The 16,344-nt window shown below is 37.9% G+C and overlaps 1 protein-coding gene across 1 annotated transcript in view; it reads left to right on the top strand.

Moving 5' to 3' along the window:
* ITGAV (integrin subunit alpha V) overlaps nt 1-15,455 on the top strand; it is a 47,646-nt gene extending 32,191 nt beyond the window's left edge. The window contains exons 19-30 of the mRNA XM_027696486.1: nt 43-110; nt 1,262-1,409; nt 2,098-2,190; nt 3,237-3,316; nt 4,426-4,506; nt 4,863-4,968; nt 5,821-5,979; nt 6,902-7,015; nt 8,250-8,363; nt 8,457-8,564; nt 9,625-9,747; nt 10,091-15,455. Of these exons, the coding sequence (XP_027552287.1) occupies nt 43-110; nt 1,262-1,409; nt 2,098-2,190; nt 3,237-3,316; nt 4,426-4,506; nt 4,863-4,968; nt 5,821-5,979; nt 6,902-7,015; nt 8,250-8,363; nt 8,457-8,564; nt 9,625-9,747; nt 10,091-10,186 (1,290 nt within the window). The 3' untranslated portion in view covers nt 10,187-15,455. The remainder of the gene's footprint in view (nt 1-42; nt 111-1,261; nt 1,410-2,097; nt 2,191-3,236; nt 3,317-4,425; nt 4,507-4,862; nt 4,969-5,820; nt 5,980-6,901; nt 7,016-8,249; nt 8,364-8,456; nt 8,565-9,624; nt 9,748-10,090) is intronic.
* Nucleotides 15,456-16,344: the final 889 nt, after the last annotated feature.

Here is a 16,344-nt window from a genome sequence, read left to right as displayed (position 1 = left end):
TGCAGGAATTACTACAACAATATGCCTTTGATTTCTGCATAGGCACACATTCTGCTGGACTGTGGGGATGATAATATCTGCAAACCAAAGCTGGAGGTGTCAGTAGAAAGGTAAATACATGAGAAAAATACCACAAGGAAAAGAAATTTCCCTGCTTGAATTCTAAAACTCAAGACCTTGTAATATTTTTGTTTGAAGGATATGTTGAAATAAGGAGGACTCCTCAATGTGTTCTATCTAAACTCATGCTTATATATTTCAAAGAAAACCCATTTTCTGCTTTGCAACCTAAAGTCTTTAGCATGTAATGCTGGGAGAGCACACCCCCCACTCCCACCTGGCCTCCAGTCTAAGTACATCATGTTTATTTGTCCATTTGCTAGGCAGGACATGCATAGCAAGAATGACCCAGTGTTGGCTGCCATTGTACCACTGTTCTATTGTTTAATACTAGATAAAATCACAAATTCATGTGTCTATCCAGGAAGGGGAGAGCAAGACTCTCTTGTCACACGTATGAAAAAAAAACAATTGCTGGTATTGGTAATATCTTTTCTCAAACACGGAAAAAAGAAACAAGTTTTAAGTGATAATTCTTTCATGAATCTGAGCATTCTGTGCTTTGCATGCCCTAAAGCAACTCTTAGTGTATTATCTCTACTCATCACCTGGTTTTTTATGTCCTTAGTGCAGTGCTTTAGTATGTGCACATGTATGTAGGTACAAACACATTCATTCATGCAAACACTTCAGAAACATTGTATGTACATCAGTGCAGGTACAGTCGGGTTTCCTTGTAGCTGGTGAAGTGAAAATACATTGTTTGGAAAGGCAGTCTGTATCTGGAACAAACCCATTGTAGAGGTCTTGGCTGTATTCTGCAGTTGAGTTTTGTTATAAGTATGTGTTTGTGCCTCTTCAAAGTGGGCATCTAATTCCAAACGTGCACAGGGATTTAGCTGCCCACAGTTGTTTGTTCCTCCTTACAGAAAGGTGTCGGTGGTTTGCTCTAATTTGTAACTTTGTGGAAAGGATTCTTACAAAACAGCATGTAATATTTGCTCCATTTCTGTGATTGTAGATATGGGATTTTTTTTAAACAATTTAGAGCTTTCCTGATGCTCCTGAAGCATGGGTACTGCCTCTAGATCTCTCTGATTTCTTGGTGCAATTTCAGAATGTCTCCTCTTTCCGTAGGCTCAGCTACTTCAGTACCTTTTAAAATGTGAACACAGAGCTCATTTTTACCCTGTTTTTGTAGTGACCAGAAGCAGATCTACATTGGTGATGACAACCCCTTGACCCTCATTGTCAGTGCTCAGAACCAAGGGGAAGGGGCCTATGAAGCAGAGCTCTTTGTCGTCGTCCCGCCCCAAGCGGATTTCATCGGAGTTGTTCGTAACAACGAGGTAAAATTCCAACTGGCTTCTCAGGGTCATCCTGTGTCATCTGCTACAGGGCTTGGTCTGAACAGTGCCCTTGTTCATTTAGTTTAATTTAGACTTAGCCTGTCATGTCCTGGGTAAAGAGCTGGGCAGCTGTGAGGCAAGAAGTGATGTTGGGTATCACTGTCCTCTTCCACCTAAGTGTGTGGAAAGTCATGGGTTATCCTGACCACACAGAACATACAAAATCTTTTTCCTGACTTATCTTATCTCTTGGACCATGCTTTGGTTCGGTTCTCCAGTTTATCTCTGCTACTCATGTTATTTTGCCTTCCAGTCTTTGGAGATTCAGTTGCCTTCCAATCTTTATTTTCCTATTCAGAGTTTGCCCAATTGCCAAAGTTCTTCACACAGGTTATAAAGAATCATGTGGATAAATGCTTTATGTCACAGAAATCATAATTGCTAACCAATATGGGTATTGGAATTTCTTTTTATAACCTTGGAAAGAGATCTATCTTGTATCAAAACCATTTGGCTCCAGGGAAGCTTTCACACTCAGATTTTATTTGATTTTAGTGCTTGACTGACTTAGGACTGAGAAGTTACATTTAAATTAATGCAGAATATCTAGAACTTCTCTCCAGATTTCATCCAGGTGTCCAGGTGTAAAGAATGATATCCCTTAACATTTCTTTCTGGTTTGTTGCAGGCTTTAGCCAGACTGTCCTGTGCATTTAAAACAGAGAACGAGACTCGCCTGGTGGTTTGTGACCTGGGCAATCCCATGAAAGCAGGAACTAAGGTGAGGCTTGGTCCCACAGGTACCTGGTGGCTCAAACAGGAGGGCAGGTGGCATTTCTCTTAATCACAGTATTGTTTGGGCAGGATGTTTACTCGCAGGAAATTAAGATTTGATCTAGCTGACATTTATCTGCCCACGTGTTTGGTTGGTACAGTGGTAGCTGGTTTCAACTTTCCAGCTAAATTAAAGGCTGAAAGGAGTGGTCACGAGTTTTATGATGCAACTCAAAATGAGTAGTTCATTAAATACTGGAATTAATGAATTCTGGTCCCTCATGAGTTTGTCTTTATATTTATCTGATATGTATTTTTCAGAATATAATAAAGAGTTAGCTCATGGCACACCTTTCTCTTAGTTCATCTCTCTTCTGCTTAATTTTGTGAAGATTGAGAAGGAGTCTTGTCTAGTTGAGACCTCTACAATTCCACCAAATGTAGCTGATATTGGAAGAATTAAAAAACTATTAGTGGGACCTGACAGATTTTATGATGACATGATGCAATAAGTCTTATTTTCTGAGGAAATCAGGTGAAAAATCACAATTATAAACACTTTGATGATGCTTTTCTTCCAAGGGACGTTTTGTATAGATGAATATAGACGAACTATTTCCAAAGTTTTTTGAAGTATATCAAAGATGTTAAAGCAACTCTCAATCACCTACTTAGTACAAACCTTGGGAATGAACTTGGAATCATTTAAGTGTGTCCTGTTCTTTAAACTGCAGCACTTTTTGCAACACAAAGGAAGGCTCAGCTATGTGTAAAAATGGCTGAAGCAAGGGCAAGGAGCATGATGTAATCCTTACTTTTCTATTTTTTGGCAGTGATGCCTTGGCTTTGATCTGCAGAGAGGGAGGTGCATGTCCAGCCTCGAGGAACTGGGCAGGTTTTATTTGCCAGTTCTATGTGTGCTCTCTCATGGCCACGAGTCTCAAGCATAATATTAATAATATTATTTATTGTTGTAATATTAAGAGCATCAAGAAGCTGTTTATTGTGTGTTTTGTGGTGTTTCCACTGACCCCTGGTGCTGTTTTTCTCCAGCTGTTGGCTGGCCTGCGTTTCAGTGTGCACCAGCAGTCTGAGATGGACACCTCTGTGAAGTTTGACTTGCAAATCCGAAGGTATGGAAATCTCTGTGTACTTCACCTGGTGGAAAACATGCACAGTAAATAGACTGTGAACTACTCAGGTTCACTCTGGACTAATCCCCTGGTCTTTGCCTCATATTTGTTTGAAAAATAAACACAGAACTCATTTGTACCCACATACCATTGTGCTGCCGTGACACTCCTGCAGTGCCACAGAATGACTTTGGGCTTACAGCCCTCTTTTAAAACTGGGGTTTGAACTCTGAATTCCTTCTGATGTCAAGCCAGAATTTCACATTTTATAGGTTTTGAGGGTGAGAGTCTCTCAGAACTGGCAGTGCAGAAGCAGCATGCAGTGAACCATCACAGCAGACAGCATGAAAGAGTCTGACCATTAAACGGAGCAAAAGAGTTGTGTTTGTGTTACCTATCAGATAAGCACAGCACTGTCATATAAATATGATATATAAACCTGAATTTATACCTTCTGGAGATTAGGTTAAGATTTGGAGATGTGATCATTGGCAGTATCTTTACCTGATACAGTTTTATGTTGCTTAGTGGACAGCACAAATTCAGCTGTTTTGTTTTTTCCCCACAGTGAACCAAAAGCTCTTTTTTTTCTTTTTCCTTTTTAGGGCTTCATTTTTTTTTAACCTAATGACTAAATTATTCTCATCCACAGATGCATTTTTCACCTACGAGAGTTAAATGAATTTAAACCTGCCATTCTATTTTAATGGTATAAATAGGTCAAAGGCCTTGGCAGCTGTCTTAAACTCATAAAGCTCGATTTCCAAGGCTGGCACAGTTCCTAGCAGAGCAACTCGAGTCTCTCTAAAAGAGTGAGGTAATTACAGGTCAGGAGGAAAGCCCTGTTGCATGTATGTTTTAATTACAGCAGGAGCAAAGAATAATTAGGGGATTTAAGAAGGCCTTTCTAAAGGCAATTGTTTGATTAGGTGGACAGAATAATCAGATGTGTCATTTAGGTGAGAACTTCCTTGACTCTGCTCCTTAGTTTTTAGCAGTTGTGCTCATGAGTGGTGTTATGATGTTACATAGAATTATTTTAAGGTGTGGGGTTTTTTTTAATTAAATACTTTGTTTATTTAATAAGTTACCTTTTATTTTCTCTGCAGTTCCAACCTGTATGACAATCTAAGCCCAGTAGCATTCTATCAGGCTGACCTTGCCATTTTAGCAGCTGTTGAAATTAGAGGGTAAGCACTGATACTATTTTAATAAACATTTTTAATGAGATTTGCTTATTCTCTTGTTTACATTCACTGAACTTTGAGGTCTGAATAAATTTTCAGGAAGTCTTAGGGATTTTTTAATCATAAAGACAACATGGCTCTCTCTAGCCACCCTCCAGATTTTCAGATCTTACATAATTCTAAATAATTAAAAAAATCAATTCCAAAAAAGGAAAGTTTTGCCTCCATTACTAGACATTTTTTTTGAAGAAAAAAAGCACTCCAAGCATGTTGATTTTTTAATTTTTTTTAGATACTCTAGAGAATAATGTTTATCATTTCATACCTGATAATAAAAACTTCTTTGCTCCCCTGTTTAGTGTGTCATCTCCTGATCACATATTCCTTCCTATTGCAAATTGGCAGCCGAAGGAGAACCCAGAAACAGAGGATGATATTGGGCCTCTAGTTCAGCACATTTATGAGGTATGGAATTACCACTAATTTCAATGACATGGTTCTGTGATAAATTAAATCTTCTGCTGTAGTTTTTCTCTGTAGTAAATTATGATTTCTTTTTTCTTTATTGTCATCTTGCATGGAAGGAAAGATGTTATTTTTTTAGTGCTGAATCAATAACTGCTGTCTGCAAGAAGGGGTGGAACAAACAGAAGGGGCTGATTACTTACATAATTACACATATTTTACTTTCTCAGCTTTTAATTCTAGATAAAACATCTGAAGTAACTTTTTCCGCTCAGGAAATGGCTCATGGCTGTAAATTATTCAGTTATCCTCATTTGTACTCCAGTTGTTCTAAATCATTCTTGTGAAGTCTTTTGCCTTGAAAAAATTCAAGTATTTCAAATTTCCATGCAAGAACGATCACAGCTTTAATCTAGATTGTTTAATTAAACAAAACTTATTGAGAGCTGTGTGAATAGTAATAGCTAAAAGTTGTCCTAGAACTTAGGAGACCATTTATCTGATGAAACTTGCTGTTGTATGAATCCGTGCTCAGAGTATCTTGGTTCAGGCTGTGATTCATTTAATCAACTAAAAAAGAACAACTCATGTTTTATCAATGAAAAACTACATTAATTCAAGGCAAAAAGCCCTAATGCCATATAGCTTTTCTTCAAGTTACATTTTATCAGATCACAGAAGTAACTTGAAGTTTTGCCTGTTGGGGAACTGAAGTTTGGCTGGCACTTTTAGGTGAAGTTGTCGATGCTATTGCTCAAATATCAAATAACAAACTTGATGCACATTAACAGAGAAAGTAGCATTGTTTGGGTTTTTGTTTTTTACATCTGTCAATTTTATTTTCATAATCAGCTGAGAAACAATGGTCCAAGTGCATTCAGCAAGGTGATGATGACCCTGCAGTGGCCTTACAAGTACAAAAACAACACTCTGCTCTACATTGTTCAGTATGAGATTGATGGTCCCATGAACTGCACTTCTGACATGGAAATCAATCCCTTGAAAATTAAGGTGAGCAGGACTTTCCTTTTTTGTTTGAGTGGAATGAAGCATGTTTGGTTGGTTTGTAAGCCCTCACAACAGCCAAATCCCTGAGAATATCTGACACTGAGTTAGTTTTTCATCTCTTGCTGATGAATAAGGCAGCACTCTTTGTACATGTCAATGTATACAGCTGAATTTTAAGACAGTTTAGAACACGTAGTAAAAATCAGTATATTAAATTTAAGTAAACAGGGAAACAATTCCATGTATAGAACAACAAAGAATAATACTCTTGTATCTTTGATAATCAGAAAGCAACTTTAGTGAATATACATAAATAAAAATCTTCTGTGCTTCTACTATACCATTTGCAATAATTTATTTTTTACAACTCTTTTAAGTTTTCTCATAGAGATTTGTTATGTAGAGGGCAAGGAGCGTGGCTCTGCCTAGTCCCATATGTAAATTCGTAATTTTGCATTGGGAATTTCTAAGGGATTAATGAAATAATTAACTAATCTGCTGTTCACTTCTTCAAGCTCCTGTTAAAAAAGTTTTTGTGTATATCTGATCATGTGTACATGTGTACAGTGCTGTGTGATACATCAATATTATAATACTGTTGTGTTTTCAGAGTTAAAAACTGAAATGTTGAGGAAAAGTCTTAAGGATTGCAAAACTGAACTATCTGTTGCAGTCTAAGAGCAATTTTTTTTCTATTAGTGAAAAAGTTTTGAGTTGAAGAAGAATTAAGATACCTGAGGTTCTGTGTTAGCTTCTAGTATAAATTTGATCTAGAAAAGACAGGAGTAACATTTTATTTACAGCTGTTGGTACAGCCAGGGCCTGAAGAACAGCTAGGATAGAAAGAGAGAAACCTGCAGTTATATGTTTTCTTGAAGTCTGCAAATGTCTAATTTATTGTTTGGGTTCCCTTGGTATATCTCAGATTTCTGCTTCTAAGGATGATGATAAGAATGACACAGTTGCCAGGGAGGATAACCGTGACCATCGGATCAGCCGGAGGGATTTGGCTGCCGCCGAGGGGGATGTGCAGACCTTGGTGAGCTCTTTTAATCCCTTAAAACTCAGTTTGGATTTTTCATTCAGTGTCAGTCTTCTGTATGGAGCTATTTGGAAATCAATACTTAAAGGAGCAAGGCTGGTAAAACAGGGCAGCTGGAGGGAGCAGGGGAGTGCTGCAGGCAGCACCTCTGCTCCAAGCACAGTTGAGTTCACAGCACGTGTTTCTCAGAGGATCAGTGGACCCTGCAGTCAGCCATGTGGAGGACCTGGCCTTTCTGAACAATACTGGAAATAATCATAGAATCAACTGGGTGGGAAGGGACCTCTGAGATCATCAAGTCCAACCCTTGATCCAACCCCGCCGTGGTTCCCAGACCATGGCACTGATGCCACATTCCAGTCTCATCTTAAAAACCTCCAGGGACGGAGAATCCACTACTTCCCTGGGCAGCCCATTCCAATGGCTGATTACCCTCTCTGTAAAGAATTTCTTCCTAATATCTAACCTCAACCTCCCCTGGCAGAGCTTAAGACCGAGCCCTCTTGTCTTGCTGATAGTTGCCCGGGAAAAGAGACCAACCCCCACCTGGCTACAACCTCCTGTCAGGGAGTTGTAGAGAGTGAGGAGGTCTCCCCTGAGCCTCCTCTTCTCCAGCCTCAACAGCCCCAGCTCCCTCAGCCTCTCCTCATAGGACTTGTGCTCAAGTCCCTTCCCCAGCCTTGTTGCTCTTCTCTGGACCTGCTCCAGCCCCTCAATATCCTTCCTGAACTGAGGGGCCCAGAGCTGGACACAGCACTTGAGGTGTGGCCTCACCAGCGCTGAGTCCAGGGCAAGAATCACTTCCTTGGACCTGTTGGCCACACTGTTCCTGATCCAGGCCAGGATCCATTGGCCTTCTTGGCCACCTGGGCACACTCTGGCTCCTGTTCAGCTTCCTGTCAATCCACACTCCCAGGTCCCTTCCTGCCTGGCTGCTCTCCAGCCACTCTGTCCCCAGCCTGTAGCGCTGCAGGGGGTTGTTGTGACCAAATCTGTCATAGGAAGCAAACATGTTGCCATATCACTGTCTTTCTGACTGCAAACTATAAGTAATTATCTGGCACTGCAGGTTATGTAATGTATTGGAATAGTTTATGGTGCTTTGCCAGGAAAAGAGGACAATAGGGTATGTATTTGTATGTAAAGTAAATGTGATTAAGTAAATGTCATGCCATTAATGGCTTTTCAGATATTTTCATGCTTGGAATATCTGTCCTATTTTTATATGCAGGGCTGTGGGACTGCTGACTGTTTAAAGATTGTGTGTCAAGTTGGCCACCTGGAAAGGGGAAAGAGTGCAATATTGTATTTAAAATCACGCCTTTGGACCCAAACTTTCATGAATGTGAGTGACTGTGAATATTCTGTCCTTGTTTCTGAAACATTAAAAGTGACTTTTGTATCCACATGCAATACTGATTTTGTTTTCCTTACACAGAAGGAGAATCAGAATCACTCCTACTCCCTCAAATCATCTGCTTCTTTTAGTGTTATCGAGTTCCCTTATAAGAACCTTTCCTTTGAAGATATCCACAACTCCACAGTAGTAAGTCATTTACATCCAGCTTGAGTTACTTAATCACTTTAAAATTAATATAAAGACAACTATTGTTGAGGAGCATTTTTGTGGCTTGCTATAATTGTAATTTTACCAGCTATTTGATTCATATATTATTTTCAGTTATACATTTGATTCATATATTAATTTCAGTTATACACATACAACTGAGACTACAGTTTATACACATACAAACTAAGACTAGAGTTGACAATATTTGTATCTTGAAAGACTTAATTGAAAATGAAAAGAAAAGATGGTGAACAGTCCTAATGTTCTTGTTAATGCCATTGCTGTTAGAGAAATATTTTACTGGAAATTTGTTTTCTGCTATGGTAGCACTTAGAGCTTGAATAATGGACCTTTATTATATTTTATGAAGTATTATGTGAATGAGGAACAAAAAAAGCATCTGTGCCCCAGAGGGTTTCCAAGAGAAAGCAGACAGGGTGCAAACAGAAAGGAATATATAGGCCAATTGTTTGGGCTGCCAAATTAAAAGTTTTTGGTAAGCACTATAGCATTAAAAGGTCTGAAGAAAAAGGTTGAAAAGGACTGTGATGGATTTATTTTTGAATATGGTTCTTGATGTCTATTATCAACTGGTTTTTTTCTCTCATAAGCCTTGTGAAGTTGATTTTTGTGTCAAATACTGCTTTTTAAGAAAAAAAAACCAAACAAAAAGCCCTGAATAATTTTTCTCTCACTCCCAAATATTTCCAGATTCCTACAGTTTTACTGAAAATCATCAAGCATTAGAGAAGATACGTTGCCACGTTATCACTGATTGCAAAAATGCAAAACCAAACCGAACAAACCCCAACCCCCTGTTTTCATTTAATTTTAAAATCCTATTAAACTTGGGTCAGCAAAGTCTTTATGTCACTATTAATCTATAGCTTTTTACTCACATCGGAGTGAAAAAGTAATTTATACTAGATTAAGATTATAATCGCCACAGGATCAAGATACACAAGACTTAAACTGCATGAATGAACTCAGCTTGTCACTGCAGTGCAGAGTGTGATTAACTGTGTTTTTCTGTCAGGTTACTACAAATATTACCTGGGGCATTCAACCACAGCCTATGCCGGTGCCCGTGTGGGTTATAATTTTGGCTGTCCTGGCAGGGTTACTGCTCTTGGCTGTTCTAGTGTTTGTTATGTACAGGGTAAGTATTGTCTTTTTTTCCCCTACTAGTGATGTGTTATTTCCTAGAGTGCCAGCGGTTTGAAGGAGTGCCTTGGTCCCCTAATCATCTGAACCAGTGAAGTTTTTGGATAACTAAAAGCTTTTCAGCTTTGTCAGGAGGAAGCTGAATAAAAGAGGATGTGCCTGTGATTGTGCCAACTTATTTGGTTTAATTTTTCAGCTGATGTTGGCTGCCTTCAGAGGTCAAAAATGAGGAAAAAAGGAGTAGGAAATAAAAGTAATGTAATCAGTTAAGAAGGGAAGAGAAAGGAAGTGTATATTTGGCAAATCACAATGCAATTTCTTTATTCTCTTAATCACAGATGGGCTTTTTCAAACGTGTGAGGCCACCTCAGGAAGAACAAGAAAGAGAACAACTGCAACCGCACGAGAACGGGGAAGGAACATCAGAAGCTTAGCAGAGTTTTATCTGTGAGGCATTCTGAAATTTCAAATTGCCTGCATCTTGGTTACAAACATTGGCTTCCCCATCAACAAAAACAAAAAACCACTCACAGCTGCAGAGCTGCTGGTCTTGGCATCAGCACCTGCAAAATAAGAGCAATATATTTAAATCCTCCTTTTTGTATTAATTCTGTTCATACCTGCAACTAATGCAGCTGCACTGACTGGTGTGTGAGGAAAAACTCACCTGATATGTAGTGCTTTGACTTTGCTTACTGGGATACAGGAGACATCATCTTTTTTGGTTAACGTACCAACTTTCCATGAATTTCTACATGGATTCTGCATTTGCTCTTGAAGCCAACAGTTTCTGTAGATACTTGTTGCATTACATGTTTAGTTTCAGTTGATTTTTGTTGGAGTACACTACATTTCATTTTCTAGCTCTTCAAAGTTAGTTGCACAAAAAAAATGAATGTAGCTTGTTTTACAGAACTGAAGAATGTTCTTTGACCCATTAAATCTGACGACAATTTTTTCTCCTTCTCAAAAAAATATGAAATATTCAGTGGAATCATTCACATCTGATACCTATTCTTGTTGCCCTGCCTGCTTAGTGATCTGTCTTGTGGTTTCTCTCTAGATTTTACAAATACTGTTCTCCCGGTCCTGGGTTTCTGACTGTGGGGATTGAGCCTACAAACACAAAATGAGCAACAGAAAGCTGGGGCTGATGTCCTTTCTGTGGCACTGAGGGAAAAGATTCAGGGCAAGATCCAAAAACTCTGCTGTGTGTTTCCTCAGAGCAGGATCCAGGTGTTGCACAGAATTCTTGGCAGCACAGCACTGCCAGGGACAAGATGTTGGATTGTGGCTGCCCACAGACACGCCTGAGAAAATCCATAGCCTGAATGTCCACAAGACAAACCTCCACAGGGTTTGAAATGAAGTCTGTGTATTACTTGGATTGAGTTTCAGTTTCTGGCAGTGGAGGGAATACTCTGTGACAGGTTACCTGATGCAGGAGCTGTTGTTCATTCTCACATTTTGTGGTTGGCCATGCCCAAGTGCAGGATGGAATAACATCGGGACTTGTTTGATCCAGGCTACCTGCCAGCCATGTGGATCCTGGCCACGCTCACACCTGCCTTGCCTCCTGCCCTGAGAGAACAGCGAGCTTGTCAAATGAGGCAAAGCAGAGCTGGCAATGTGAAAGGGTTTGAAAAGAGAAGGTTGATGTGGCTTATTTAATTTTACTCATTCATTGTTTCATTGGCTTGTTTCATTTCACTCATTCATTGGATGTTCCACTGCACAAAAGACATTTCATTGCACAAGACATTTCATTATGTTCAATACATTTCATTACCAGAAAAGACACTAAATATTTTGTTTCATTGTTGTTTCTTTAAACTCACCGGAAGGTCAGTGGTTGAAAGCCACAGCCTTACATCATTCTTAGCCTATTTCCCTCACCACTGGTGTGGTAAAGTGAAGCTTCTTACACTTCTGAGAGAACACAAGAATATTGTCTGTGCTCTTCAGTAGACGGCACTGTTAAAAGGTACCATCTACAAGATGTTTAGAATGTAATTTATTCCCTTCTGGGAATAAATTGCAGTATAAACTCCCTGTGTGCAGCCCACATACACAAAGGAAGACTTCTACTGTATTTACACCACTGAGATTTCTATGTAGACAAGCTCTTCAAAGGAGGAAAAAATCTGGTTGGTTTGGTTTTATACTTTGGGGTCTTTGTTCAAAGCTGCTTCTCCCCCATAAATACTGCAAATCCTGCTAAACCCAGAATTATCTGAAATGAACAGTTTGATTCTGCATCCTTTCAGACATGTAAAATCCACAAATGGATTTTGTTGTTAAGTCCATTCTTACTCTCTGAACCATGATGGCATCTGAGTCCTTACACAAAGTCTGTGGGGGCCAGTAGGTACACCAGATATAGGCTTGCATATTTATCCATTTACATGGGTTTGTTTTAGACAGTTTGTTTAGATATAATTACTTTATATGAAAGACCATAGGGTGTAATTTTGTTTTAACTGAATTTTCAAGGTCTTCAGCGTGGCCAAAAATGTTTTATTTTTGCCTTTACTTTTAGTGTTGTTACTAGTTCTGTAGTAAAGCATCAGGAGTGAGGCTTTAATCCTGGCCTCAAAATGTGTCTTTGATAGAACAGCATTTCACTTCCTTGTAGTTCACACACTTTGTCAACCGATTATCTGTGTGCAGGGAGATTGGTTTTACCCAGTCTTAATCTTAGTAGGTTAAGAGGTTTAAGAGACTGGCAGACAGATTATAGCTCTAATTCTTATATGTGTGCTTTCATTACATGTACACACCACGTTGACTTGAAATTTATGAGACTACTTGCATGTCCAGGCGTTATAAGGAGATTAAAAAACTGTTTTACAAAAGCACCATCGAGATCTCTCCAGCTCATGTGGAAGGGGTACTGCAGCATTGTTAATGCCAGTGCTAACTGCATCCTCATTTTACTGTGCAAACTGGAAACTCATTTTGCTGACTTTCAGGATAAAAAGGTACATTTTATTGGTACAACTACTGTAGCTACGGAAAGTTTCTTCCATTTTTGAAGTTACGTAAAGTAGGACTTATTTAAGTGATTTTTTTTTTATTTCCTGCATTCTGCTGGAGAGTAAAAGCAAATAGTTGCTTCTCCCACCTCCACTGGTTTCCAGTTTGGTTAAGAACCCCTCAGGAGCACATATAAATGGAGTGTACAGGTTACTTAGTGAACACAGATATAAAACCTCAAATTCAGTTTAAAGTAACCTTTGTGTTTCAGGGAGGTTCTGAACTGGAAGTTTTCCTGAATGGGGATGCAGGAAACATTTAGGAGCATGTTCTATGTTCAGCAATAAGACTCCAGACTTTGTATGGACTCGTGTCAGTATAAATTTCATACTGACTTCCAGGCGTCGATGTATTCTAATAGCAAATATTGTAGAACGATGTTAAATTTTTTAAAGAAACTTTTAGAAAATGTGCTTTGGAATGAAATTAATGTCTTTGAGTCAAAACTGATGTGCATAAGATGCATACTGGAAGCATTTTTATAAAATACAAGTACAGTAACAGAGAATTAGCCTTCTTTTGAGAGTTCTGTTTCAGAAGCATATTTTTTATGAATATAAAATCAACAGCTATGTAATTATTTAGACAGTAAAAACATTTTAAAAGAGCTATATCTTTTATAATGGAATATGAATTTATATAAGTACTCCAGTTTGCAATTATTGCAGCATCTCATGATCAATGAAGTGATTTGTATTACAAAATGCATATTATCTATTACTATATCTGACAATATTTTGAAAATGTAAAGCAAGGAACCTAATTTATAGGTTTACATCTCTTTCAAGAAACTATGAAATTGTGGAGATAGCTTTTTTTTTTTTTTAAGCATGACTGTAAAGTCAAGTATGGGCTATGTTTATCAATATAATTTGAAATCTTTGAGGAAATTTTTTGTATCAAGTTCATAATTTTATTTGTCCCATTTTTTTGTTTTAAATTTTGATTTACATGTTGAACTTCGATTCGCATAGTGTTTGTGGAAACTTTAAGAAAGTTTATTCTATGTGCTCTTTCTTTATAAAGCATTTATTCCAAGGAAATATTTTAAATATTTAGTTGTTTCTAAACTTGTGTTCATACTTAAATAACCTTTAAGGTAGCCTGTTGCGGGTATATTGAAAATATTTCGGCCATAGTCAGCATTCTCTTGGTTTTGAAGGAATTCATGTTGCACTTACATTTTTGCAACATTTGGGTTTGCTGGTGGTTACCCTGATGGTATTTTTTAACTACACCCTCACAGTCACAGAGCAGTGAAAATTGAGTCAGGTTTTGTCTTTGGTCCAGACTAACGCGATCCTTTGCGTTCAACGCTGCTGGCTGTTAACGAGGGGGGGGTAAAAAAAAGGATTTTATAAAAGCAAAATGGAAATCCAAACAATGCAAAGGTAAGGGCAGACCCCACATGAGCCTCACAGCAAAAAGGCTGTGGTTTGTCTGTCTGGGAGATGGGAAGAACCCGTCGGTTCTCTGTTGGCAATGGCCTCCTGTCAGGACCAAATGGCAGTTTGGATTATGATGATGTGCTGTGCTCAGATCTGGGTGGGATTGGAACTCTTTGGTACTGAATCTCTAGGTTCTAATTCCCACACTAGTTGGCTGCCAATTTGTTCATTTTTGTTTGCCTGAGAAGGGATGTGGCATTTGTTGGCCTACAAGGTCTGTAAGGACAAACCAAACCGGTGTGTCCAACTGAGGTGAGGAATGAACGGAATCGGATGTTTTTCATCGCCCACATTGGGTGAAACACGATGTATATTCTCAAATGTATCCATTACTAATTGAGTTATTGAGGACTGGTACAATTAAGTCCATTGTGGAAAGTTCAACTAGAGGCTGTACAACAGTGGTTTTGAATCTGTAATGTTACTACTGTTTCATATGTGATTATGGTATTTAGTATTTTGGTGTATTTTTTTCCCAGCGTGTAGGATTTTAATGTAACACAGGAAATTTAACCTTTCATGCAATGACCTTCTCCAGATATGCTGCATTAAAGTTGAGTAACTTGACTCCTGGCTTTTGCAAAGTTGATTGAAGATTTAATGTAGCATTTGAATCTTCAAAAAAAACTTGGACAGGTTTTACTTTTCTAGTCCAGGAAGGAAACCTGTATTTGCTATTATACAAATATGCTGAAAATGTAACATTTTATTTCTTTGTAATGGAATTTTTTTGCCTTTTTTTTGTTTTTGTTTTTGCTCGTGCATTAAATCAGAAGAGCGTTGTTTGCACAAGCAGGAACTTAACACACTAACAAGAGTGCTGCATTTTGTGTTTCTTAGTCATGTAGTAAATACTTGTAAAATAAATGGGAATATTTTCAGTTACTCTGAACTTGTTTCCAAGGTCTTCGGTACATTTAAGGAGAGCAATAAATGTTTGAAGTCACCTTATTTTGTATTAAATTATAAATTGTGGGAAAAAAAAGTGGGTATTGTGGCACAGTAATTTTGTACTGGTATGAAATATATAGCTATTAAGCTATGGTTTTCCTTTCAACCCATTTGTTTCATCCTAATGCAAATTTGATTGTTTTTATTAGGTTGTATTTTTCTACGTATGTATACAATTTCCAAATATTATGATTGGGTAAATTGCGAAATGTAAGCATTGACTTGATTCTGATATTTAGAATTTTGGAATAAAATACCTCTTAATCAATGGGAGTTCTGTGTTTGGGGTTTTTTTTAATCTTAGGTGTATTTCTCTAAATGCATTTAATTCACCAGCAAATATTTTGTAGTGTATGTTTGTAATATAAAGATATCTGCTCAATACAGAAAGGTCACATTTACACAACTTTTACATTTTCAGCTCAAGTGGCACATATTAACCTTGAGCCAAAAAAATTTGTAATCACAAGTAAGAAAGAGGATCTACTCACAAATTATATTCTGTCATGAGAAAACTGATTTCCAACAACAATTTTTATGTACTGCAAATTAACATTTTAGATTTTATAGCTGCCATATCCCTGTAGAAAATGGTGACATCTTGTCCTTTGGTTAGGAAAATTCCCAGAGAGCTAGTTTTTCTTTTCTGGTTGTATTATTAGTCTAATTTGATCTTAGTATTACATTTTCTTTTTCTGATTTACAGTCATACTCACCTTTGTGAGTGGGCTGGCAGTAATTATTTTGTCACAATAAAGGCATACGTTTGTTACATTGCTAGAACACATATTTAGAAATCAGTTTTGATACTTGTGAACCCTTTAGGAAAACTCCAAACTGCTGAGTTCCCTTAATCAGTAGTAGAGAATTTGTTAACCTGAAGAAAACTGTCCATGTGTTGAGGTTATTTATGTTTACACAACCCCACTGCCTCCACTGGAGCTGTGCTGTTTTACACTGCCTGGATTTCTGACTCCTTCCATACATGTGTGATACTTTATTGCATGCTTTGATAATTAGTTTGTAAATGAATTACTAATACATTAATACTTTATGACATATTACTACGTTAATGTTTTTAAATGGCCAGTTCAAGCACTTTTAAGAACACAGAGAACAACTGGAAATCCTTTTTTTTTTTTTTTTAAGTATTTGTA

Source organism: Neopelma chrysocephalum, unplaced genomic scaffold, assembly GCF_003984885.1.
Source record: "Neopelma chrysocephalum unplaced genomic scaffold, ASM398488v2 Primary Assembly neopelma1_107, whole genome shotgun sequence".
Taxonomy (NCBI): domain Eukaryota; kingdom Metazoa; phylum Chordata; class Aves; order Passeriformes; family Pipridae; genus Neopelma; species Neopelma chrysocephalum.
This window is presented reverse-complemented; position numbering and strand designations above follow the sequence as displayed.